This window comes from Alligator sinensis, unplaced genomic scaffold (genome assembly GCF_000455745.1).
Source record: "Alligator sinensis unplaced genomic scaffold, ASM45574v1 scaffold243_1, whole genome shotgun sequence".
NCBI lineage: Eukaryota > Metazoa > Chordata > Crocodylia > Alligatoridae > Alligator > Alligator sinensis.
In genome coordinates, this window is record NW_005841841.1 from 557,033 (window position 1) to 584,830 (window position 27,798).

At 39.4% G+C, this 27,798-nt stretch overlaps 1 protein-coding gene across 1 annotated transcript; it reads left to right on the forward strand.

Moving 5' to 3' along the window:
* Positions 1-4,034: 4,034 nt before the first annotated feature.
* Positions 4,035-26,249, forward strand: NDP (NDP, norrin cystine knot growth factor). The gene is made up of 4 exons (XM_006015638.2): positions 4,035-4,112; positions 16,511-16,571; positions 17,283-17,637; positions 25,479-26,249. Exons 3-4 carry the CDS (start codon positions 17,464-17,466, stop codon positions 25,704-25,706), a joined length of 402 nt encoding a protein of 133 aa, XP_006015700.1. The 5' UTR covers positions 4,035-4,112; positions 16,511-16,571; positions 17,283-17,463; the 3' UTR covers positions 25,707-26,249.
* The last annotated feature ends 1,549 nt before the right edge of the window (positions 26,250-27,798 follow it).

Here is a 27,798-nt window from a genome sequence, read left to right on the forward strand (position 1 = left end):
ATGTCAGTGGCAAAACTCAAATTGAATTCAATGGGACAAAGACTTCTCTCCTACTAAATTACAGGAAATTCTAAGATCCTGACTTTCTATAGATGAATAAGAGTTAGTAGTTGCTAGAACAAGAGCATGTCATAAAGGAATATGGTAGAAATGAAATCAAGGCCTCAGTCTTGCAATGAGATGCAACGCGCTGAATCCTTGAGTTCGCTAGAACTTCAGGCAGATGAAGGGGCTCCATCTCCTGAATACTCAGTGAACATCAAGGTCTAAGTCACCCCCAGTAGATTTATACCGCTGTGGTGAGGGGCTCAGTCAGGCCATTGAAGGGATTAATCCCCTCAAACTGCTCCAGCTCTGTGTGCACCAACCCGGAAGCAAGGAGATGAGGAGACTCAGGGTATGCTCCTTGTCCCATTCCCAAAATCTGCATTTCTAGTGTCTCAAGAGCAGCAGTATGAAACAACCCCAGGTCATTCTTACTCCCTGATTTCAAGAGTTGTTGTGCAAGGAATGGGAGCAGGTGGCTGGGGTTGATTTCTTGGTAGTGTGACTGAGCAGTCTTTCACCTCAGTGTGGTCCATGAATGGACCTAGTATTTTCAAAAGGCGGGTGCAAATGGTATGTCACATCAGTGCATATAACACAACATTTATTTTTCTCCAGTTAAAGAGAAAATAGATGCTTTACTAATCTGCTAGGGAGCTAGTGCTATATTATTCAGTTTAAGAACAAAGCAAAAACAGATCTATTAAAATGTGCACTAATTAGCTAGATTATATATATTTTAAACAACACAAAAACCTAGACAAATAAGAGTTAAACTAGCCAAAAAACATTGTGTCGTTAGCCCTGTAGTCATTATAGAAAATGTATGTCTCTTATAAAACAAAATCTAGTTTCCTTGAGTGTCTTGACAGTACTTCCAATACATTGCTGTCAGTCAATTCTGCACCTGAGTTAAGGTTTTCACCGGAACTAAAGACAGTCTGAAGGACTGATGTAAAAGGGGGGCCTTTCCAGGAAAGGCTAACAGATAGCAAAATTGCAGAAGAAAGGTTAGTTTGCATAGTGGACCTTCAAGACCATTAAAAAGCAGAGAAGTTTTTAACACTTATGGTGTAAAGAGACATTAGCAGGAATCAGGGAGATAATAAGCCATGAAGTCAATTGACTTTCTCAGGATTACCAGAATAGAAATGCCTATGTCCCTTCCAGGATTTAAAGTTTGGGTGAAGCAGAAATCAAAGGGGGTGAGGGGCAACTGCACCTCCCATCTGTCCCCACTCTGGATCTGTTCTTGCTGTGGCCTAAGAGCCAGATTTTCAGATTGCCTTCAACAGAATTTTGCCATCTATGCTTCTGAAATACTTTTGAAAATCCCAATAGGCATCCATTTCCATCTTCAGGCATCTAAATTACTTTGATAATTATCTCTGAGTCCTTGAGACTTTCTTTTTAAGGTGTTCTGTCCAAATTTCCATTTTACATGGTGATACCAGCCCTAATGACTGAAGGACATTAAGAGCTATGAATGTTAAGCAAACGTGGGCCATATTTTAAAGGCTCCTCCAATTTTAGGCTTCAATTTTGTGACAGTTAGTTTTGGGGGTTCCAAATGGTAATGTATACAGTACTAACCATCTGATTTGTAAAATTGAGCAGGTAATAAGAACTCAGTATGCTATTGTCTCCTCCCACAAATGGATACAAAATTGAAAGTGAAAAATTAGAAACATTTTAAATGCATTGTCCCAATATTTATAGTGTCCTTTTTTGCTTTTGTAGATATTCATCACTAGAATAGAAAACAAACCAGTATTTGTTGTCATCACCATTGATGTTTGTTGGATTATTATTATTTACTAAGTATCATAAGTGTGCACAGTACTTAACAACAACTAACAGGAAGTGTAGACAGGCTCTGCTGTAGAAAACTTAAAGACACCCTATCTAGGCAACACACATACAAATAACCGAGGAGATATTACTTCAGTCAAGACTTTGGACATGACATCTCTTGTCTTATGAAAGGCTTGCATAGACTCTCATCTTCCATATTCCAATACCTTTATGCAGGGGACCAATAGCAAAGAAGCTTTGTTTCTACTGGAAAATGGAAGAGATCTTCATATTTATTATGAACCTGATATCAGAAAAAAAATAAAGAAACCATCTTTGGTGCCTTTCATTTTAAAGTTTTGTGGTTACTGTATTAAAAAGATTTTCCAATCAAAATTGGCAAATTTAAAAATAGAAGGACTATATTCCAGTTAACTATTGTGTAAGAGCATCACTGTAATATTAGGTGCCAACTAAAATGAAGGTACTTTAGGTAGAGGCTTTAGAGTATGCACTTCATCATCCCATACTTACACAATCAAAGTTGATGATGGCAGGGAGGGAGTCACAAAGTTTATTCGCACAAGGTAAATGGCATGCAGGCAATTGGAAGAAAGACTAGATTCATATAGAGAAAAGACAAAAACCAGAAAAATAAAAAAGCTAGCCGAAACTCCAGTTCTGAGACTGAAGTTAATATGGCCAATGTATTCATCCTCCATCTGACTCCATAGTAAATCAAGCCAAAGAATGTGTTCTTTATTGTTTCCATGATACCTACTCATTGACAAGCCATTCCCCTTTTAGATTATTCTATTTTTAAGTCATAATTTCCATCTGTTCTTTGATCTTATACCACATAAGATATTTAGCTAATAACATCATCCGTCAAATAGCAACTTTCCTTTAGAGCTGAAACACTATCAACCCAGGATTCAATCCATCTGGTGATCAGTGCCTCTTAACAGGTATATCTTGTGAATGGCCACTTCTATATACAAAGTTATCAATTTATTTTTAATTATCCAGATAGCTTTGTTGTTACTTATGTTACACTTCTGCAGTCACTGGATTGATGTTTGGGTGACTACAATTCTGTGGCAAATGACTGAAACACATATCATACCTCAAGTATGCCTCAGTGGAAATACAGGAAACATTGTCATAGCTACTGTATTCTGTCTATCAGACAAATTCATGTGGCCCTTGTTGGTTCTTTTTTTTTTTTATAGATTTGGCTCTGTCTTCAACTTCTTAGGAAATTAATGATTATTATGCGTGTCACAGATAATATCTAAACAAATAAATTAATTAAAAAGTCTGAACTTTAAAAGCTGATACTCTTTAGAAAAGATTAATAAAGTGAAAAAAGAAATTTGTAAATATCTGCTTGAATTTTTAACCACAAATATTGACAATGCTTGTATTCCTCGTATGAAACATGTCAGAGCTGCAGGGAGGATTAACTGCAAAAACTGTATCTGTGCACTTAAGTATGTATGTAGGAAATGTTTGCCAACTCTTCCAATCACAAAACAGAAGAAATACCATATGACTTGTTTGATGACTTGTAATAAAGTGCCATAGCTTGAAGTTGGAATATCTGGAAGGGACCTATAGAGTAAAAAGTCCTCAAAGTTATTTAACAGAAAAAAAAAAGAATAATAAACAAGCCCAAGGAAACTGCAGTTGCCTTATGGCTATTTTCCAAGCACAGAGGTCATTTTTTTCAAATACATTATTAGTTGCAAATTATTCACTCAACACAAGGATCTTACATCTCATGCTGACTGTGTTGTTTTATACACAGAACATCGGAGGAGGGAATTCCATTCAGAATATTTACTTCACTGCCTTTTATGGCATGACAATATATCTCCGGATTTAAAAGAAAAAAGTACATTTACTTCTATTTCCTGGATCTCCAATAATAAGAAGTCCCTGCAGAGGGGAGCTTGGCTGGTGGTGTTTAGTGATTTCTCAGATAACAAGAGCTTCACATTTCTGTGGAATTCCCATTTGCCAGTGAGCTGCTGCTGCCGCTAGCCTGATTGATATATGACTGCAATGGCACTTTTCCATTTGACATTCTCTCTCCCTCTCTCGCACTCTCTCTCTCTCTTAAACAACAGCCCTAACTTTTGTGTGTTGCAAATATAAAAGGCAAGCCATGTGACAGAGGACAGAAGAACAAAAGCATTTGGAAGTAACAGGACCTCTTTTTAGCTCTCCGAAGAGTGTAAGGGAAGGAAGGAGCAGCACATTTCCCAAAGGTAAGCATAAGAGCTTTCACCAGATTTCAACATACTCCAGATATACTTAAACTGAGCATTTACTCTCTTCATCTGACACACACACATTCTTCACCTATCATATTTAAAGTTAAAGTGTATTCACTTAAAATATACTTCAGTTCTACTGCCTGCATCTTCCTATCATCATTATTTCTTTGCTTGTGTGTCTGTATGAGGATGCATATGAAAGCACCAGAAAGTAAATAGGTAACATATACTCTGGTTCTGAATAAAATAGTGAAGTACTTTTCTTTTGGGAATGTGCTGGGCTTCTGTCTGTGACTTGGCACTGATACTCAGTTGTAAGAATTTGGGGTGAATGGAAGCACTGGATTCTGTCCTGAATTCACAGAAAGAACTATAGTATCTCCAGCACTGTCTTTGTCCTATTACAATAAGGCTCTATGAAGACAGGCAAGCCTGCTCGTTTAAAATGGAACTGTTTACTTTTATTACTACTTATGTATGCTGATCTCTTGCCAGTCATCTGCTGGAGTGCTTGGAATAATTTGAAACAATAGGCAATATTTATTTCTAGCTTTGTATGTCATGCTTTGCAGGGGCACTTTTAATTTGCACATTATTATTTGTTGAAACTTCTGGGAAGCTTTACCAGGGACTGAACCAAACTAGTTATGGATTAGAATGGATTTAATGTATGTCTTTGATTGGCTAAAAACTCTGAGGAAACCCACAGTGTTTGTCTTGGCCGTAGCATTGAGGGGTATATTTAGCACTCAGCTTACCCCCACAGCACAACAAACAATTCGATGTGGATATGCGGTCAGTAGATCAAACTGGAGGATGCTCAGGCAGGGCACTGCTTTCTTCTGCAATCTGCAAGACCCCGAAACATTTGCAGAAGAACATAAGGACTGTTTCAATCCCCTGAAATCATTGTTTTCCAGGATAACATTTCACTTTAAAAGGAGTATCTCCGCAAAAGACATGAACATAACTGTTTTTTGTGTGTGTAGAACAAAAGAAGAGTATGACTGTGAACTGAATGATAATGTATCAGAGTACAGTATAACTGGAATTCATTGTAATGGATAAAACCTCATAAGAACTTAATTAAAGAAGACAGAACCATGTATCTACTGAGATTCAGGTGAGTCATTCCTGTAAAAGCTAAAATGTGTTGCTTAAATAGCAATAATAAAAAACAGAAGGATAGTTGAAAACATATCATCTCAATCTAATTTAAAATGTATTAATGAAATGATCTAGTATCGATGTAGCAGCTCAGCAGAGAAAGAGTGAGTGCAAAAACATTTTACTTTTTAATTTTTTTAAATTTTCAAATCAACAGTCTGGCGCTTACTGCTTGGGACTAGGAGTCAGAAGTCTAATAGTCATTCTAAAGTTTATTTAAACAACTACCACAGTTTTCTTTTCTTTAAAAAATAGCCTAAGAGTCAGTACTTATTATTCCTACCTCACAGGGATGCCATGAAGGTTAATTTGCTGATGTTTGTACTGCTCTTTGAAGACAAAAATTGCAATAAAAATGCTAAGTGTTATCAGTAATTTTGTATAACTTCATAACACAGCCTGTCATAATGGGAGCATGGAAGGGACACCATGTACTAGAACTGAAAGGAACAATCAAAGTGATCATTTTAAAACTGCAGTGATTACACTTCTCTTCATACCAGTGCTGTGTTTTAAAACGATTTCCTAGTGGAAGCAGCCCAGATGGTTGGTAGAGTTACTACATGTGGGTATAACAGGCATGATTCTGTTATCTGTCCCAACTTAAAAGAACATCTTGTTTTCACAGGATCTCATTTTTTTCTTGTGAATTGTTAACAGTACTCACTTTTGCACCGATAGTGAGATCTTATTCATGCTAGCGAGCAGTTATGTACATGAGTAATTCCATGGCTTACCAGTTTGAATCAGAACTTTGCAATTTAAACTCAAATGACATAAAAGTTGACCTCCTCCTGCTGGAATTATGAAATCTTATTTCCGGTATAACTATCTTACTAAGGCATGTTCAGACTATTTTAGTTTTAAAACATAAAGGGGATAAAACAGGTATTTGTTGTTTTAAGTTTACTTTGTCAAAATGTATTTTTATTAAAATTAAAACATTTATCAGTGGACTTTGGCCAGATATTCTTATTATGGAATCATTATTTAAGCCATTGCCTGTCAGTCCTACATCTTTAGATGCAATTTTTTACACCACCTATTTTTAAACAGATGCATGTATGTAGATTACCCATGCCTGATGAGCAGACCAGCTTGGTTGGTCTGCATACTGTTTATAGCAGTGGTATGTCATGCAGCTATCTAAGCATGGGCAATTTGCACAATAGCAAACCTAGACAGTCCCAGATGTGTCAGTGGGGCTTTAAAACCTGTTTATCCTCACTTGCTTTGATTGCTGAGATGGCAACAGCATTCCCCTAAATGGGAGAGAGTTGTGGCACCTTCTCTGAGGCTGTCATCAGTGATCCTCCATGAATCATTTGACAAGGAGAGCTTATGTAGTCAGCTTCATTCACTACATCCCCTGGGTCCAACCAGATTACCTCTCTCATCAGTCTGCTCTTCAGATGACCAGGAAGTGAGAAGGTTATTCCTATATCTAGACAACCCTGACAAAATCCTGCCAGATTGGGCTGATGTCAAGCCACCAAGACATCTTCTTATCCAAATGTTATAGCAGATTTTAAAAATGAAAAGCAAAACTAACTTTGTTAAAAGTCCCCACACCTCTCAGACTCTACACTTCACCTCAGGAGATAATTAGATCTATTGGTTTCAGGAACATAGGAACTGCTGCATTGGCAAGGACTGCTGGCCCATTTAATTGAGTGCTCTGTCTTCATCAGGAGCTCGAGTAAGCCACTTCAAGGAGAGATACCAAAATCCCTCTAATAGGCCGTTATCAAATAACCTATGTACCAGAAAATGTATCCCTATGCCACTGACTTAAAAAGTTGGCATATGCCCTGAAGCATGAGGGTTTCTAATCTTTCTCCAAACTTTTCCAAAAATGCCTTTGTTGTAACTCTAGAGGTTCACATCCTTCAGAGAAAAAATCTAATCCTTTCTTGAAGCCTCAATGCTATTCTGTGGAACTGAGTAGTAGAGCTATTGTTCATTATGTAAAAATGTGTGTCCTTTCATCGATTTTAAATTTGCTGCCTTTCAGTTTCATGGACTATCTCTTTGTTCTCCTATCTCAAAAGAGGGTGAATAGCAGTGCTTAATTCATCTTCTCCTTACCATTTGTGATTTCATATAACTCTTGATGGCTTTCCACTGGATGCTTGTTGCATTGTAACTCAAGTTAATTCCAGGATACATGCTTAGCTGCAGTCAAATTAGCTCATTGCCATGACTCCCTGTGGGCAAGCAGCATATTTTAATTTCCCACAATTCTGTACATGCATATGAAGAGATGCTGTTGCCTGGCCTGATGATGATCAGCTGTTATTTCCTTTTTATATGTGTCAGTGTGGAACATATTAAAGTTTCTCAGTAATGGAATGTTTGGAATCCCTCTGATGCCCCACCTCTAACTTAGCAGAACAATAAAAGCAAGGTTGGAGTAAGCCTTTGAGCAGCTGGTAGTCTATATATTCTTTCTTTTTTCATGTAATCTAATTCAGAATAGAATTGGGGTAGCACTGGCAGTGCCACTTCCAAACACCATCCGCTTTCATCCTATTTACTAGGATCAAGTGCAGGGCATATCCGACTAAAGACCCTTTATGTTAAAGGGAACATAGTCTTTCCTTTGGTAACACACTGATTGTCTACATTGTTGGGTACATTGTTATAGGGGAAACACAGCTACTAAGAATTCCACTATATGAAGATTATATCAAGATTCTTCACGTTCATGTTTTGTTTCTGCTGATGAGATTTTCATGCTTATTATGACTGAGCTGTAAACTATGACAAATATGGCAATGTAGAAGGCAGCACTGGTTATGTTGCCCTTTAAGATATATGAGTAAGATTGGAGGCACTGCCTGGGCTCTGGTTTGGCAAAGGTTAAGCATACCATGACATTGGCACTCACATGACTGTTATGGCATGTACAGAGGTGTGGGAGTGTTGAGCTAAATGGGACCCAAGAGTGTGGTGCCCCTTGTTAAAATACCTGAGTTGCTCTCATCGGCCAAATTTTGATATCCTTTATCACTGTTTGTTCCTTTGGGCAAGCTCTTAGAGATGCTAATGTGAGGTCTGCCAAAGTATAAGCTTAATTAAGAAGCACAGGATTTGGTGTGATGACTCCCTGCTGAAACCACTGGAAGGGATATATTTACTGAATAAGAATCAGTAGAAAATCATGATTACCTTTTTGTTCCTGCACCTGCCAGTTCTTTGGGAACTTAAATAAAACCAGACCTCAGTTACCAGTCCAAGATCATAACAACTAAGATGGAATCAAAAAGCACCTACTTGTTGGTAACATACTCCAACATAGACAGTACACACATGCTCTAATGCATGTCCCTTGCAGCTCCAGGCTCCAAAGTGACTTTGAATTTGGTCAAAAGTCTTGTTTTCATTATTTGTGTTAGGCTAAAGCAAAGGCAAACCCAACCCAAGATCAACATTTGAATGTGGGTATTGCCCTCAAAGAGCAGATACCTCTCCTGTTTCTTGCATAGTATGATACCTAGTGAAGGTTTAGAATTCCCAGTCAGAAAAGTTCAGCTTTGCCCATTATGCTTCACACCCGGATGTACAGCTGTTCAGATCCTCTGTACTAAAAGGCATGAAAATATATTCTTCCCTTGTCTTTTGCTAAACTCTTCATTAAGCTGCCTGAAATTCAATTAAGAAAAAAATAGGCTAGAGAGAGAACACAAATTTAGTATATCTCCATTAATGTTACTTAAGGCTTCATCACAAAGCTCTACAAGCTCCTGGGCTCTAATGCGAGTTATTCTATACAAGCCACTAGAGGATCTATTTAAAGACTCCTGGCAGCATGAAAGAGAAAGGGTAAAAATACAACAACTCCTTTGTCTACCGATGGTTTTCTTTGGGAGTATATTAAAAATCTTCCCATATTTCTGTCTGTCCCTGTCTACTGGCAGAGTGCCAGCTAATAGTACCTACAACTGGTTTTCATTTCAAGATTGCAGCCATGAAGCACTGTATCTTTTTCTTCCAGCAGTTAAAGGATGGGAAGTATTCTTGCAAATTTAGAAGTGATGAGCAACTAGCTCAAGAGCTATTGCCAGAGGTTTGCCCTACTTTGGGCACTAGGCCTCAATTTGGTAAACAAGTGGACTTTGCCTTATGCAGTTAATCCCGGTAAACTCAATGGGACTGATCACATGAACAATCACATATATTTACAGCACTGGACCTTTGTATTATATTTTCTGTAAACACTGTTCAATGGGTTTTTTTCTCAGTCCTAATGTATGGCAGCCTTGCCATAGTGCACTTGTGGGCACTGATATTTTGTTACTACAAAATTAGAAGAGGCACTGATTTGGAAACTGAAATGCATTTGGGTTTCTTTACATTATTGCCACGGCATTTGTAGTTTCTGAATCTTCAAGTTTCTTAAATCTTGATGATAGCCATCACATCTTCCCATTTTTAAAGCACAGCATTATACTTGCTGTTTGGTAGGATGAAAAATACGATACTCTGAGTACTGCAAGAAGATGAGCTTTCCTTCTTTAGAGGAGAAGATCTACAGATTTAAGTCTCTTTATTTAACCTGTTTCCCTTTCTCCTGCCCCTATTTTTTACCCTATACTATTATTGTTCTGACACTTGCTTATAAGTATCAAGAATCAAGTTCTCTGGGTATGCCTATGCCATAGTGGCAACACGTCCTAGCAGGGGTATACCTAGGGCATTGGCAGATGTTGAACTAAAGGTGCCATGGAATCTGATGCACAAGTGTGGGTTGGGGACCAGATCCCCATTGGTCCATACTGTTGTACAGGGGGAACCTGGGATCATGATCCTGGGCTTCCCCTGTACTGGCAAGTAGGAAGCCAGTCAGCTTAGCCCTGCTCCCAGCCTCAGGTGCATATAGGAGTCAAGGTCTCTGATGTGCCTCTGCAGCTGGGACCACTGATCAGCTGACTGCTGCTTCCAGCCTCAGGGGCAGACCAGAGACCTTGACTGCAATGCCCCTACAAGGCCTGATGAGCTGATGCCTGGCCACATGTGCAGTTTAAGGCACAACAGGAACCAGCCAAAAAATTATTACACATATTTGGTGTAGTATCTTTGGAGATTATTCTTTGTTTTATCACTCAATTAATTGCATTAAGAAGTGTCTGGGATACTGCTTAAGACATGTTTAACTGGTTAATTATATCCTAAGTGTAATGTTTGCCAGGGGCCCTAGAAATATGGAGACAGATTTTCAAATAGCCCAAAAGGCTTTCATGTACCTATCATTTAAATCACTCCAAACCAGAGGGCTTAAAAAATCAAATGTGCAGTTGTTCTTTAATTCAGTTGCTGAATCTTATCATGCTTGATCTGATTCTCATTTATACAGAGGTTTCTAAAAGTGAGATTCTTAAATTATTTACACCCTCCGGGAGAACAGTGCTGAACTGGTCTTAATGCAATTGAAAATCAGCTCCACCAACTCATATACAGTGGGTGAATCTTGGCTCCATTACAATAAATGGCAAAGCTCCCATTGACGTCAGCAGGGCCAGGACTTTACCCAATGTTTATACTGATTACCATATGTCAGTGTGGGACCCAATTCTCCGCTGATATAATGTGTATCAGCCTCTTGAAACCAATGTGCTGGTTTACAGGTGAGGGTCTAACTTAAAATGTTTAATCCAGTGTTTCAAGTAGAGGAAACATCTATTTAAACTGTAAACAGGAATATTTTAGGAATAACTTACTTCCACTATAGTCACTTGTTTCTCTCTGGATATCACACAGCTACCTTATGATTTCATCAGGCCTTTACAAATTTGACTGCACAGATTTTGAAGGAACTTTTAGGATCACATGACTGGACCTCTAGTTCATTGGCAGAACAGAAATTTCAGACGCTAACATAACCAAATGGAAAGACAATATCATTTAGTGGCTGAACTAAAAGTAGCCACTGGGTCACTGAAGGATGGAGCCTTGTTGATTTTACTGAGAGCTGGACTGGGCACAATATAAATTCATAGACTAGTATTTTTAAAGTATTCTAAAGGATTTTTAAAGTATTTTTTTAAGTAGTCTAGTTTTAAAGTATACAGGCATCTGCATGGAAACACACTTGTATAATGATGTCCATCTTCTTTGGATACTTGCTGAAAGAAGCAAAGATCTGCTGCTGCTTTGTCCTTCTGACAGGGGAAGGTTCAGTATGCAGCAGGACCATAGTGGGGGCTTGTTCCAGAGGGCTTGTCTATAGCAAGCCTATGTTGGGTCTTGCAGAGGATGGGACTGAGCACTTACTACCCACTTGAGCTTGCTGACCCATTTCCGAAATAGAAGTTCACCCATGAGACTACTCTGAAATTGTCTCCAGCACCTGCTTTCAGATCCATTGAACACTGAGGGTTCAAGAGTAGGCAAGGGGGATAAGCCCAAAGCAGCCTTGTGGGCAAATGTATGACTTTGGATCATGTCAGTGGAATGAGATGTGTGGAATGTGCTCATTCCCACCCTCCTCATTACCCACTGCTATCATGATATAGACAGGTCCAGAGAAGCTGTAAACAGGAACTCTGAAAAGAACTGAGTCCATGGTTCCTCACTGTGGGGAGAATAGTAGAGGTGCCTGCTCTGCAGGTCCATCACCTGTGTAAAAGCACTAACCATTTTTCCTGCTTATAGGAATGTAGTGAGCTACTACTTCCCTTCTGCTGGATTGGAAGGGAATTCCATCCCTCCGGTTTCTGAACATTGATGGTCATGTCTACATGGCAGCCAGGCTTACTGGGGCTCACAGTAGCACACTCACTGCTTTAGGGCTAGTGAGTGACACTGCCAATGACTCCTCCCCAGTCCCAATCAGCCTGCCCTTGGTAAGGCAAGTACCCAGCTACACAGTTTACATGTTAGAGGGCACTGTAGCCAGGCCCAGTAAATGTATTGTGTAGAGATGGCTCATGGCTCACTAACCCAAATGAATTTAGTTGTCATTTTCACAGGAATGGCAAATTTTACCTAAAGGACGGAATAATATAGTTTATTCTACTTGATAATATAGTTTAACAGGCATCTCATTGCAATAATATAGCAAGGAATAACTTATAGTTGAGAATGAATAAACATTTCCATTCTAACCCAGATTTGAGTAGCTTCCCAAAACTTTAATCGCTTTGGTCTAAACTTTTTAAGGCTTGGTAAACTTGCCCAAGTATCTTTTAAAATAGTCACGTCAGCATTTTGGAGAACAAGCACAGTGAGCCATATATTATTTTGTCATAAGAATTTTGTGACACATTTTTACAGCTGCAATGTTGTAAGGCTGAGCAGTGTTGTATCTTTTCCTGTTTACATAATAAAGACAAAATGAAGGAACCACATGGGAAGGGTGGGATCCAAATAATCATGTTTACTAAATATACACAACATGCAAGGCAGAGCTATATATTTATACACTGCTTCTCTGGCTGGGTTTTGGCAGCTTTTAAAACATAGAACACATTGAACGAACTGAATTGCACCTACCTTTGGCAGGAAGTTTTCTCAAGCTTTTAAAATACACACTTAAAAAAGCCAAGCGGTACATATGTGCATGACTAATTTAGCTGTACAATGGAAAACTCTCCTGAACTACCCAATAAATGAGTCCTTGCCTCATTCCCTTCACATCTTGCAAGATAAAAGCTGTGCAACTCCTACAGATTCCCGGAGGATTACTCAGTCTTGTGCACTTTCCAATTATACAGAAGAAAGGATATTCTCTTCTAGATCTCATAAAATCATGCCATCTTGCCAAAGAATCCCAAATCATAGCAAGGGCATTCATTTAGGGTTCTAGTCCTTGCTCCCAGAGTTATTTCTGGGTTTTGTCCAATGACCTTCTAACATAAAACACATAAACACTCCTGGGAGTAGGGGCATGATCCCAGAACTTTATTTTTCCCAGGAGTCACTTTCTTCACAGAGCTACCAAGGTGTTCTCCTTTTTGCTTGTTCTCTTTCTGGCCCCATAGCTCATGCAGTTTTTTGGCAGCTGCCCAATGTCTCGGCTTCAATAAGAGAGGGGGAAGGGTGCTATGACTCAGCCTGTTTTATAATTCAACAGTTGCGGCACTCTCCTGAGAAGTAAGAGATATAGGTATGAGTCTCCCCAGGCTGAGGAAGGCCATGAACCTAGGTCTTCTGTGTGGGTGAGCACCACATAGAAGACCTAGGACCAAATAAGACAGACACCCTAGCACCATCTTTGAGATAAACTTAGTGCTCTCAGTGGGTATATCTACATGTGATGCTATGTCGTCATAGCAATGCACTATGGTGATGTAGCATCCACAGGCGTCTACATTTGACCAGCAGCTACTTTGCAGTAGCGACACACTCCTCTGGTATAGTACACCGCTATGGCAAAGTAGCTGCTAAAAATAACTGTGTTTTACTCGTACAGCACAGTACAGGCTGTTTTTGTGCCATAATTTAGTATTTCCAAAGGATCACACTTCCTTTGGAAGTACCACATCTTGCACAGTAACAACATCACCATAGCGACATGTGTAGATGTGCCCAGTGTAAATTAGGCATGCTCCAAGCATTTAACTTTAATAGAATTTTTGCCATGTGACAATTTTGTCATGTCACTCCCCCCCCCCCAATTTTCTGATTAGGAGAAGTGAAACATCAACATTTCATTATGAACAATATGTTGAAGGGAATGCACTTTTTTTTTTATTGTGGGAAGTCAGTTTCAAATAGAATACATCTTTTTAGAATGTGAGTTGCAATGAAAAAGAACATTTTATGTGTTGAATCAATTTGATGTTTCTGAACCGAATCTTTTTCAGAATGTTTTATGTAAGATTTTTAATGTTTTGATTTTTCATTTTGATCTGGAATAGAAAGTAATTTCTAAATGCCTATATGTTCTATTCAGACAAAATCCATTTTCCAAACAGCTCATGTGTGTCTGTTCAGGTGTCTTCATAAACTAGCAAGATGAGTTTGAACCTAGAGGTACCATGATTGCACACACGCACGAAGTCATGGTAATTGCATGTATAAATAACTTCTTATTTATCTGTGCAGTTGCATACATATATACAAAAATATATGCATACACACATTAGAAAAGTGTGCATGCAACTGCATAGATAAATAAGAAGTTGTTTATATGTGCAATTACCACAATTGTGTGTGCAGTCATTGTACTTCTACATTTAAATTTAGATCGCCACTTTATGTGCAGACAACTGAACACACATTTTTGAAAATGTAGTCTATATTTTTATCAAAGATCTCTCTCACCTAATAAAATGCAAGATTTTTATTCTGTCCTTTTGTCTCATTGGAGATGTATTGCCAAGACCCCATAAGTTAGTCTCTTCCCTCTTCCCATTCTTACGGCATGTCTACGACACTTTCAGATCAGACTAGCAAACACTGCTGTGACGCATGCTCATCCATTGCACATGCCTTGTACCCCAAAACATGTAAAGTAATTGTCTGAGAGCAGCACATGCTAGCACAGTCTTTTCTCAGTATAATGACCTTACAGTGTTAGAACCTGAGAAGCCATGTTACCTTTTCATGGATTCCATGGTATACTTATGGGTACAGGAAATGAGAGGCAAACCTATTTCGCCTGTCCAACCTTGCTTCTTTATATGGCACTAGTTTACAATGAGAGGCAATTTCATTAATCAGACTCTATGTCCTCCATTTCTTAAAAATTACTTAAAAATAAGATGAAAGCAAGCCAAAACTTCAGAATGCACCTAGCTCTATTCATTTCAACCAGTATACCAGGCAAATGTATTTGAAGATACAAGAATCCAGATTTTAGAGGGGACATATATGTTGAGAGATATAAAACAGAAACTGAGAATCTCTAAGCATATAATTACTGGGGCTATGAACTGGAGCTTGTGTTAGAGAGAAATGTATTTTGAAAAAGGGGGAATTTCTGGGTGGGTAGTACTAATTAATTATGTCAGAGCGAGACTGACAAGAGTGCTCAATTGGTTAGATATTTTATAAAGGAGAGATGAGCTGGAAGGAAAAAGGCAGAGCTATAGCTATTAACTAACAATATTTTATATAGCTAATAACTAACAATCCTAATCTTGACAGAGATCAGCTTGATTTCTTTGGGTGGAGAATTTCTGTCATAGCCTGATAAATTGTAGAAGAATATTTCATTGACACCACTAGGAGAGTTCATAACTAGATCTGAGTTCCTAAATACCTCAGGTTTTTTAAAATGTTTACCGTTTATGTACAATACCTCCTTTTCAATATAATTTCTCTATAGCTGAAAAACATTTGTTTGGGAAACATATCAAGGCAATAGCCCAAATCAAGGAAGGGTTTACCATCTGTAACATACAAGTTAACATTTTCTTTCCCTGTTAGCCAGTAAATGGTACTCTGAAACTCAAGAAGCATTATTTACTTACCTCTAATACAAAAATAATATGACTACTATTTTTTACATTAAGAATTACATTTCCTCCAATGCAAAAACTTCTTAATATCAAGATTCTGCCTAAAAAATGTTTAGTCCAAACTTGTATCAACTGAGGAAGAGCTTACTGTTCATCTGTACTTTCCTTTTTGTCTTACCAAAGTGTGAGAGCAAGGTACAAGGCTAGATACAAACCACTGGGTTATGGCATTCTGAGGCCTCTTCACTGTATTCCACATTAGAGATGAAAGCAGTCTGTATAAAATATTGCCAGCAAGGCAGAAGACATCAACGAAGGGAGCTTATGTTAGTCCATAAAACTGCATCATCTTATTAAATAAGCATCAACTTTGTTTGTATTAAATATATGTTATCATAAGTTTGCTATGCACGTTCAGCAAGTTAATCTACTTTTCAACCATGCTTAACACGTTACTTTGCCTTCTAAAGTTATGTTTAGGCCAGTAATTTAAAGTTCCCTCAAACTGCATCTGTTAGTAGTGAATATAAGATTACACATGGCTAGTTTAAGGCCATGTATCTTCATAACAGAGCTATCAAGGGATTGTGATAAAGACATTTAGGGAAGTGCGGGACTTTCCTTGTTGGAGCAGAGCTCCAGTTGTGATGGCTGCTTGGTGTTCTTTCATCCTTGGGACCCCCCGCAGTTTCTAATGTGCACCTGAAATCCAGATGACTAATGTGGCAATCTGTGTGACTTCATCGGCAAATTTGTACTTCCAGTGGCTAACTGGGATGTACTTGCATATTATGGTATATAATGTATTTTTTTCAGGTCCTGCCCTTTCATTAATGATGGAGAGAAGGAAATTCAGGAAGTGCAAGCTGATGAGCAGGTGTGTCAAAATTGTCATTGTAAACCTTTCTGTGGGTGACTGGTATTCAAGAAAGTGAGGTACTAAGAACACTAGTTGGAGATAAAATAAATGTGGATAGGTGCTCTGCAAATTTCCTTAGTGAGCACACTTCTAATGTACCTCACCTTGGCTTGCCCTTCCATTTGATTAACAGGCCTCTTCTGAGCAGAGGCTGTCATTCGTTCCAAACTGTGTGATGTCTTGGTGATAGAGATATAGAACCACTAGAGACTGGGATGAGACCACCAAATCCATTCTCACTTGTTACCTGATCCAGAAATTCCATCTTTAATGAAAAAGATAGTTTATCCTAGTCCCTTGGAACATGCCTTTCAGTATTTTAAGTGAATATGCAATTCTTTTAATTTGCAGACATCCTCAGATGCGCTACAAATCATCAATGTTGAAGTGTACCCGCTGGAGATATTATCAAGTAAAAAACACTGGCATCACAGCACATGCAACATTAAAAAAATCTTCATTATTAGAATGATAGAGCAGTGCTTAAAGTAACGAGGCCTTGACCTCCTCTTTCCTAATCCCATATACTGTACCTACTGTGGGAATGATGTTCACTCAGTGAGTGTATTTTGGCTAAGACAAATCCTAAGAGCCTTGTTATTATTTATGTCTGTTTTTCTCAAGAGCTCTTTTTGGTCAGGATTGTAATTTATATTGTTTTTATTCCAGCTATGGAAGAGAGTCTGTGATGGATTACAACTTCAGCAAACTCTAACTCAAAAAGAACAATGACAACCAAGAGATTTAAACCAGATTTTTCAATGTACTTCAAAGGAGCTGGATCTTGTTGTTTGGAGGTTTTTTAATACTTTAACTCCCTCTGCTGTTATTACTGAGAAGTTCTTCAACAATGGGAAATCATGTACTGGCAGCTTCCATTTCCATGTTATCCCTTCTGGCAATAATGGGAGATACAGACAGTAAAACAGACAGTTCATTCATGATTGACTCTGACCCAGGTCGCTGTATGAGGCACCATTATGTCGATTCGATCAGTCATCCATTGTACAAGTGCAGCTCTAAGGTATGTGCCAGTTAAAACCACTGGGGCTGGGACATTGTTACCAAGCATGTGTGTGAAACAAACTGTTCTGCTTATTTGCCACTATATCACGTTATTGCTAGCAAATGTAACTAGGTTATAACTCACTCAAAGTTGGATGCTTTCTCATTTGCATAAGAAATTTATTCACTATAATTAAATAAATAACTTTAAATGGAGCAATGTTGAGGATGAGCAGCTTGTACAATGCTTCTAAGACTGGAATTTCAGGTGTCTGATTAACTTTCTCCCTCAGTTTGTAGGCCATCTCTAGAAAATAATATTTGGAGCAGGGCAAGAAGAAATGTTGATATATGTGTGTCCATCCAGCTGGATTTGAACTGTTCCAAAAAAAATTCAAGCTATGGAGACTTGTGCTAGATTCCTGGATTTTGATCCAATCTATTACAGAGAAAAGGCTAGCTGTGAAGTTGAAATCATTCCAAATCCATAGAGCATACAACTGGAAATCCACTTCTTGTTTTGGATGACTCTCTTAATCTGGATCACATAAACATGTATACTTGCCTGCCCCATGTTTGGGGTGAAAACTTGAGCTGTATAACAATAAGGAAAAAAAAATTCTGAAAAACTTTATTCAGACCCTCCCCTTCCTCCTCCCCCCCACCCCAACATTAAAAAAAAAACCCCATCAAAAAGCACCAAGATTAAGCCTGAATGAATAGGGAGAAATTTAAATGACACTTGGAACAGTTCTGGTAGCAGTAGCAAAGTCCTCTGCTTTTCTAGGTGAATTATCTCAGTACACTGAAAGAATTATGGATTAATATGACAGTACAGCGCTCACAGACAGTTACAGGAAAGGCAGTAAGGGGACATAAAAAATAAGCATCAGAGACCAACAGCCTCATCTGCTTTCTGAGCACTACCAGGGTTCTCTGCACTAGGAGCACTTGTGTGGGACAGTATACCGGGTTTTCTCTGTGCCTGGCTTCCTGGGTCAGTGGTAAGTCCAAAGAAGCAGGGTGGTGGAGCCCTTTTAGAAGTATATTTTCAATCCGAAAATTTTAACATAAAATGAGGGTTGGAGTGTTGTTGTTTCAGAAATTATGCCATGATGGTAACAGATGATGAGGAATGTCATGTAGATATGCCCAGTATGAGATAAAAATCCAGTCCTCTCAAATTGCAGACAAATTACTTTGGGTCGTTACTCAGTTATACCCCAGCTCTTCCTTGGGTGTTCTGGCATTACACTTCCACCTGCAGAAGAAAATCCAGTGGTTGAACATACATAATTTAAAGCTGCATCTGTTTATGAAACAGTGGTTTTACTGCAGCTGGGCCCAGTGTGAGGGACAGCTGTGCATGCTGTGCTGTTCCAGTCCTCAAGATCAGAGGTGTCAAACTCATCCCTGGCCACAAACTGGAACCAGCTTCCTGGGTGGGATCCATGGAGCCAGCAGCTGCAGTGGGTCTGGCATTGACAGAGAAGGTCTGGGATTGAGCAAGAGTATGAGCTGGACATTGAGTGGCAGCGAGGGTAGTGGAGTGGGTGGCAGCACAGGTTGGGGAACTGGGCGCCTGTGCAGGTAGGGGAGCAGGCTGCACCACTGATGGGGGAACAGCATGGGTCCGGGAGCAGGCAGCACCACGGGTCCAGGGCCCATAACTGCACAGCTGTCACTCGCCCCTCTGTTGCTGATGGCAATGTCCATCAGGGTCCCCGCATTCTATGGCAGGGCATGGTTCAGTGGCCACACTCCTCAACTTCCAGTAGCCCACTGGACTACTGTGAGGCCAGATGGAATGGTTGTGTGGGCTGGATCCAGTCCATAGGCTGTGTGTTTGATACCCCTGCTCTAGTTGGATTGTCAGACTTGGTATACCACACAACTGGAGACCAGCACAGTAGACACTCTAACAGTAGGCCCTTCAGAATATAGTCCTCAGTGGGTTCCCATACACATTCACAAAACCAAACCAATAACAAAGGGTGGCTTTAATAGGGCTGCCAGAAATACAAAGAGCAAGTACCATACTCATGTTGCTGCAAAGTACAAATAAAAGGTGATAAACAGAAGGGGCTCCAACCCTGCCCTTAAGGTCAATTTAATGTAGGGCTGTGTCATGTAAATTGGTAATCAATTCCACTTCAGACCTGAAAAATGGAAAGAACCTTGAAATTTCCTATAAAACTGTTTTTCAGCTCTTCAACCAGCTTTGCTAGTTAAGATGTTAGGGTTCAAGGATATTGCTGATGGGTGAATGACATTGTATTCTATCCTGGAGATACTGTATGCTACTAGCACAATATTGGATTCCCTTTTGCAGATTGGACTGAGAATGTATTTAAAGAAGTGCCTTATCAATATGTTGGTATGAAAAAATACATGTATATCTCTTACATATGTGCCAATCACCAAGTTTACCTATATTGCTTAGTTACGCTTTGTCTTGTTCCTTTGTAAAACTCACTGATAACCTGATAATTTGAACCAGAGAGTCTGATCCTAACTTTTCTGTGATGGATTTGTTCTCCTGCTCACCCGCTTTTCCACATGGTTCTTCAGAGATTCTTCAAAGATCTTTCTTGATCTTTCTTATCATTGCTACTGGCTTACAGAGCCACAAAATTGAAAGGGAAAATCTTTCTTAGGTATTCTCATCCAGTCTTGGTTGGTACTCAGTTATGTCCTTAAGTATGCTAATAAAAATGCTTTGCCTCTCCCTTAGAAAGTTTTTTTTTTTTTAATTTAGGCACTTTCACCAAATGCAATTTGATCAATCAAATCCCACTTACCAGATGTTTAGCATAGATTTCCAGAGGTGAAAAATCAATGCAGAGTACTGCAGTAACTTAATATTCTGTACAGTATGTAAAAAAGATACCACAGAGAGACAGAAAGGTATGCCTCTCTGAAAAACAGTTCTCCTTTGACAGAGAAAACATTTCTTTCCTCCCATAATAAATTGAATTACCTAATCAATCTGAGGTTTTATCTCATCTTTGTCATTAAGTCTTATTGGTCTCTAAAGCAACGTCTCTTCAATTTTCCAGGAAACAATGGTAGCATTTAAACGTGCACTTTAGTACACATTAGCCTATTTTAATGTACATTAAAGTGCCACTTAAATAGGCATTTTTACATGGGAGGCTTGGGGGGTTGATTTAATTAGAGAGCCATGCTAATTAAAAGTGCCCAAGTGTCATGTGTATCAGCGTCCCTGCCCTGGAAAAAGGCAGCAGGGTAATTTGAACTAAAGCACATTGAACAAGCTTTAGTTCAAAGTGCCCACCGCCATTTTTCAGCACAGGGATGCTGATGCATGTGATGCTAGAGTCTGCTGCAGCACATTAATTTCTGTGTTACGGGAGACTCAATTAATCAAGTCTGCTCCAATGTGCTGAATTTCCAAGGTGTCAGAGCAGTCTCCCTGCAGGTGTATAGGAGCCCTGTTGGGCACCTATACACCTGCAGCAAAACTGCTCTGATGTGCTTTAATTACAGTGTGCTAGAGCAGACTAGATTAATTGAGTCTGCTGGAGTGTGGTAATTACCAGCTCTAGCAGACTCCAGTGTCATGTTGCTCATTCAGTGAGACATTGCTCATTCAATGAGCTTTAGTTCAAGCGACCCTGCTGCCATTTTTCAGCGTGGGATCACTGATACACGTGACTCTCTGGGTGCTTTAATTATAGCGGCTCTTAGAGCCACTCTAATTAAAGCATCCCCTCCCCTCCCGCGCGCACACACACACACTCCCAGAACACATCTGTGACACCCATTGTGAGATACTAGGAAACTGTGCATTAACCTGTCTTAATGCACATTAACTAATGGAGGTACTAGATTTAATGTTCATTAACTAAAATGCACTTATGTGCCCAATGCTTCCTGAATTACAATATTACAATACTGACACTTATGGCACTTATTGGAGACCTGGGGGGAGGGGAGGGGGTGAACTCCAATTCACCCACCCCACCCTCCAGAGCCGGCTGGGGAACCCCTAAAACTAGCTCCCTCTCCTCCCTTCCTCCCTTCCATTCTGAAACAGGGACAGTCTGGGAGAGAGGAGGGGTCATTACTAAGGGAAACTGGCTGCAGGCTCCTATACAACAGCTAGATAGCTCCTGCTTCCTGAAACTAAGTGAACTTCTGTTTGTTCCAGGAGATTGTTGTAACTCAGGGCACTTCCTGCAAAGTGTTCTGTTACAGCGTGGAGCTGCACTTCTGTCTGCACCCATGGTTGCTCAGTTGTTCCATTAACTGTACACAGGAGCAATCCTAATCCTCTCCATTGTTCCTGTATAGCATTAGGAAAATAGTACTGTACTTCCGGGAATAGCATTACAATGTGACATGTACATGGTTTTGTGTGGAAAAAGAGGGGGGGTTGGAAGGCTGGATATCAGGTTATAAAATACCCACATATTTTTACTATATATACACTTACTCTATTACTGTGCTATGCCATCATATCACTACTAATTGTTTAGGTGATAATCTCTATTGCACCATAGTATACGATGCAATAAACAGCTGCAGCAATTGATTAAATGGCAAAGCAAAGCTTTTGAAGTACATGCTATTTCCAGCTCATTTGCACACTTGCCAACGTATACTGGTACTGTTCTGGATTTATGCGGAGAGGAGGTTAAGTTACGTTGAAGAACTCAGGTTAGCCCAAATAACCTGAGTTCTTTGTGGGCCAACCTGAAAAACTCAGGTTGGCCCCCCACTACAGGAAAGATGTAGATAAATTGTAGAGATTCCAGCAGAGGACAACAACAATGTCGAGGGGGCTGGGGGACATGACTGATGAGGGCAGGCTGAGGAAATTGGGCTTATTTAGTCTAGAGAAGAGAAGAGTGAGAGGTGGTTTAACAGCAACCTTCAGTTACCTAAAGTGGGGCTTAAAAGAGGATGGAGCTAGACTGTTCTCAGTAGTGGCAAGAACAAGGAGCAATGGTCTCAAGCTGCAGCAGGGGAAGTTTAGGTTAGATATTAGGAAGAATTGTCTCACTAGGAGGGCAGTAAAACACTGGAACAGGTTACCCAGAGAGGTGGTGGAATCTCCATCCTTGCAGGTTTTCCAGATCCGGCTAGACAAAGCTTTGGCTGGGATGATCTAGGTGGGGATGGTCCTGCTTTGAGCAGGAGGTTGGACTAGATGACTTCCTGAGGTCCCTTCCAGCTCTAATTTTCTATGATTTCTAGTATATCTAAATGATTAAAAGGCCATGTCAGGGTGAGATCATAGTATTTTCTCTTCCCCCAAATGTCTGTGATACCCATGTTACAGTGCCACTTGTAAATTTACATTGTCATCTGAAGTATAGGATACCAGAAAAAAACCCACTTAGCCTAGTTTTAGAGAATATTAAAAAATAATAAAATGTAGTAATCTCTAGGAGTATAAACCATGCACGGATACAAAACTAATTGTCTAAGCAAAATTGGCAATAACATAATCTACAAAGTTTGACACAATGTGTCTTTAAATCATTATGCTAAATGTACTATCGTAAACAATAATACAAGTTAAATGTGGATTTATTGAAAAAAGAGAGTCTTGATTATTTTTGTGAAAAAAGATATTGTTAACAAGAAATCTATGAATTGCTGATACTGACATGTCAAAACTTTCTTCCTTGTATTTGTATCACATAACATTTATTCTATCTCCCAGTCCCATTCCCCAATTCCATTGTTTAATGTTGCTTTTTTGCAAAACCTGCAAGTTTAGGTGTAGAAACGGGTGATATGTTTTTGGGGTAGAAATGAGTAAAGGTCACCAACCATTACAGTTATCCTTTACAAGACAATTCTTCATGCAGCCTATTTTGTAATTTTGCAGTTGAAATATGTTGTATCAGCCTGAAAAACCTTTTCTGCAATAATAGTCTGGGTGGCATAGAAGAAGGGTAATATCAAATTTACACCTGGTTAGTTACTGCACAGACACCTTACTGTGCAGTAACACTGTGTGTGTGGTCTGACTTGGGACTAAAGTTAGTCCCAAGTCAGTCCACACACAGTATTAATATGCTTTAAGGACTGCTTTTAGACGCTGACCCTCAGCTTCCTGAAATTCAAGTCCTAAAGTCAAAACTGCCCAAGCAGGTCAAAACTTTTGGTTGGATAAGATGTAACATTTCTAGTTAATAGAGCAGGTTGTCATTACAGCTGGCTTTTGAGGACAACTATGAGAAATGCACACTTTAGAAATACTATGGACAATCCTCATTCTCATATTTATAGACCACGTCTATGAAAAGATCTCCTTGAAAATGTCTGCTTACAATCTAAACTCTGCTGAATTTGAAAGCTTATCAATGAGTTTTCCTAAAAGTTTTGAAGTCTTCCTGTGCCTTCACATCCTCCACTGGATGAGCCATGGGTAGACATGGACATGTGACATATTAGAAACAAATAAAGATGGAGATAAGCCATGTATATCCTTTCCAAAGAACCTGCTATACAGCAGTGGAGAGAAATCAAGAATCTGCTAGGACTTTGGCTAAACACAAAAGAAGCTGTATTTTAAAACCATGTTAGCTAACTTGAGTTAAATAATGGTGTTTGAAACATCCCTTCAAACCACATATATACATACAGGAAATATTGAATGTCTTTAAAGTTTCTACAGTGTTTTGCAGATATTAAATACTGTATCCGCCTGAGGTTTAAATTGGGGTTTCACACTAAATCAGCTAACTTAGGAGTTAGCTACCTATGCCATTTTTAAAAGCACCTTTTTGTCATCTAAACCCCCCCCAAGTGCCACATACATAAAGAAGCAGATAGAGGTGAAAGAACTCTGATTCTCATTCTAGATTTAAGCTTGCAGAAGAATGATATTTTAATTATGTTCACTGAAGATAGACAAGTCTTCTTTTGTCTTTGGAACAAATGGAGAAAGTGCTAGCATATATGACTACTGCTGGGCAGCAAAGACTGTACAACAGTTAACATTAGGAACCAGCCATGTAACATAAGTACAGTTAATTGAATAGCTCTGGTATTTGTATGTGTATGTCAAGTGCTGATTCCTTAGCAGCATGTCACATTCACATTTATTTAGATAAAATTGAGAGGGAAGGCATTAGAGAGATGAAGTTCACGGAACTAATAAGAAATATTTCATCTGATACTAATGCCAGAATCCTATGTTCAGTCACAGATCATGATGCAGACTACACACATAAACCATCTTGGTACAATGTGCAAAATGACTCATCAGTCAATTCCTGCATGGCAAAAAGAATAGCTGTAATATTGAGAATTTATTAACAGACGCATTATCCTTTTATCTGAGCAGACTGACCCCAAAGAGGAAATGTCAGTGATCTAATCTGCAGGCCTTGGTCTCCTTCTCCTCAGTTTAGGAAAGAAACAGATTTTTATTCTCACTACTCTCCATTAAACCCTTCATCAGTCATATTTTACAGTATGGTTTTATTTTTTCCTTTGTGCCAATCCAGTGATGCTGCTTTCTCACAAACACCCACATCCAACTTTTTCTGGTACCAGAAGGTCAGGTTACTTAATATTTGATTGTCCAATGTCTACAAGAACTTTATCAAGGTCAGTTATTTCAATAGTTACTGAAAGAGAAAAATCCATTCATGTGCACTCAATATCACTCTTGTTGTTATAGCTAGTGTAAATCATCAGATGGGCCAAACTTGTTAGAAGATTTCTAGTCCTGTATGAGTTTCAAGCAGGACGAGAAGCCTTTTAACATTCCACCTCCCCACCAATCCTGATGGTAATAGTTATTGCACAGTAACTAATTGGGTGTAAATTTGATACCTGCAAGACATTTCCTAACTATTCTCTTTCATTTTGTAGATGGTGCTCCTGGCTCGCTGCGAGGGTCGTTGCAGTCAGACTTCACGCTCTGAGCCAATGGTCTCCTTCAGCACAGTCCTGAAGCAGCCTTTCCGTTCTACTTGTCACTGCTGCCGGCCCCAGACCTCCAAGCTGAAGGCAATGCGATTACGCTGCTCTGGTGGCATGCGGCTTACCGCCACCTACCGCTACATCCTCTCCTGCCACTGTGAAGAGTGCAACTCCTAGGGATGCACCCACTGCAGCAGGGAGAGGGGGACACTGATGTGTGGAAAGACAACCTTCACTAAGGTGTTCTTACAAGGACACTATTTCAGTGTTATAAATTCCAGGGCTAATCAAGCTAGAATGGTTTGGGAAACAAATAAATTCTCCTACTTGTCTGTGCTGGAACCCCAAGGATTTATTTTCAGGAGCCTTTCTTTTTCCTGGGAGGATATTTTAGGGTCATTTTTTCAGACTTCACCTTTCTTTTGCTCTAAGCACAGAGACCTGATTCTAATTTTCTGCCAGTGAACAATAAGGACAAAGAAAGAGAGCAGTGGGTGTCAGTATGATGGAGACACTGTTCTAGAAGAGCCCAGGAGGAGTATGGACCTCAATTACTGTGCACACATCCTTATTCTATCATTTTATTCTCCATCTCTTACTTACATTTCTCTTCAAAATAAACTGTGCTGTTGATAAAGCCTATACATTACTGATCCAGCGAACAAGTGCTGGATAACATTAATGATGGTTTAGCTGAAGTTACAATAAATAATTGAAAAGTGAACTTGATATCTAATGTAGCATTGGGATTTTCCTGCTCTAGGCAGTTGAAATGAGTATTGCATCAAAACTCAATGGTTGAATGACTCTAACAGAGTAAAAGGTCATGTAGTTCATCCCTCTTTTCAGCTAGCATTGTAGGGTTTATTGTTACTCAAAGTGTGAATGTCACAACAGCCACTATATAAGTACTGGAAACTAATCACAGGTTTAAAATTAAAATTCAATACTTTTGAACTGAGTCTTTTCTTAGTCATGGTTGGCCTTATGTTACATAGAGCCCAGAGCTGTCAGGATAACAACAATCATACATAGTACTAACTTTCATTCCTAGATCTCAGAATATCACCAGCATGAGTAATGTATCACTAATCCCTCTTTTAAAAATAGGGAATCTGAGTTACAGGGAAATTAACTGACCTGTCCTCAGTCTCACTAAGTCAATGTTGTGCATGCTACCTAGAGGACTGCTTCTCTCCAGTAAGAAGATTGGGTCAAAAATAGTCTTTCCTTCTAGGACCATTGCTGTAGAAGGACATAGGGCTAGCTTATGAGTGACTGCATGTGACAATAGAGTTTAAAAAACCAGAGACTCCAAACTACATATTGCTTTATTTATGCTTAGAGCCTGGCCCTGCTCTGAAACACACAGCTTTTGGATGGTCCGGTTGAACAACCAATAGTCAAAGCCGCCTATGACCTGGAAGCTGTATTAGCTGATATGAGCATTAATGCCTCTTATGGATGATCTAATCAATAAAGGAGTCACCCTGCTATAGAATACTTTTCAAAGCCGTTCCATATAGGAAAGTAATGGAGTCAAAGGAGAAATAGAGGGCTCACAGGAGCATCTCTCAGGGCACTGAATGCCAGGTTCAGTCCAGGTTGAGGCTCTCCCCTCTAACCATGTGGAATATTGTTTAAGTTCAATAGTTACTTCAATAGTACGCTGGAGTAAGTCTCCTGAACAGTGATGAACAGGAGAGGCAGTGGAGGAACAGGGGAGTGGGTAGACAAGCCCAACATTCATCTCAGCTACTGAGTGGTATCTAACGTATCTTGGAAAATTGTCATATGTAGGGACTAGGATTTTGACAGTGAGCTCATACAGTTTCCATTGAGCATGCTCAAGGAGTACCCAGGTTCTATTTATCTGATGTACAGGAGTAGATAAAGCAGCCTAAAACTTGGGAGGGAAGAATTATGTTATATATAGACATTACTATAGGCAGCTAGGCAGAGTCAAAATCCTTTGTCAGAGTCAAAATCCTTTGTCACTTCCTCCCCATGAGTAATATGGGGAATGAAAACAAGAAGGAAACATAGACAGCGCTCCTCAGCTGAATTCTGGAGCTGGATGTCACTTAGTCGAATAAAAAAACTAACTGGGTCAAATGCACGTATAAACCCTGGTTGGTGAGGGGCCCAACTGACTGAAAGGAATAGCTTCTGTCAGCAGGATAATGTCTTACCATTGTTGGCCAGTTCTAAATGAGAAAACTTCTGTGGACAAACAAGAAAGAGTGAATCAAATTGTTATAAGGTATAG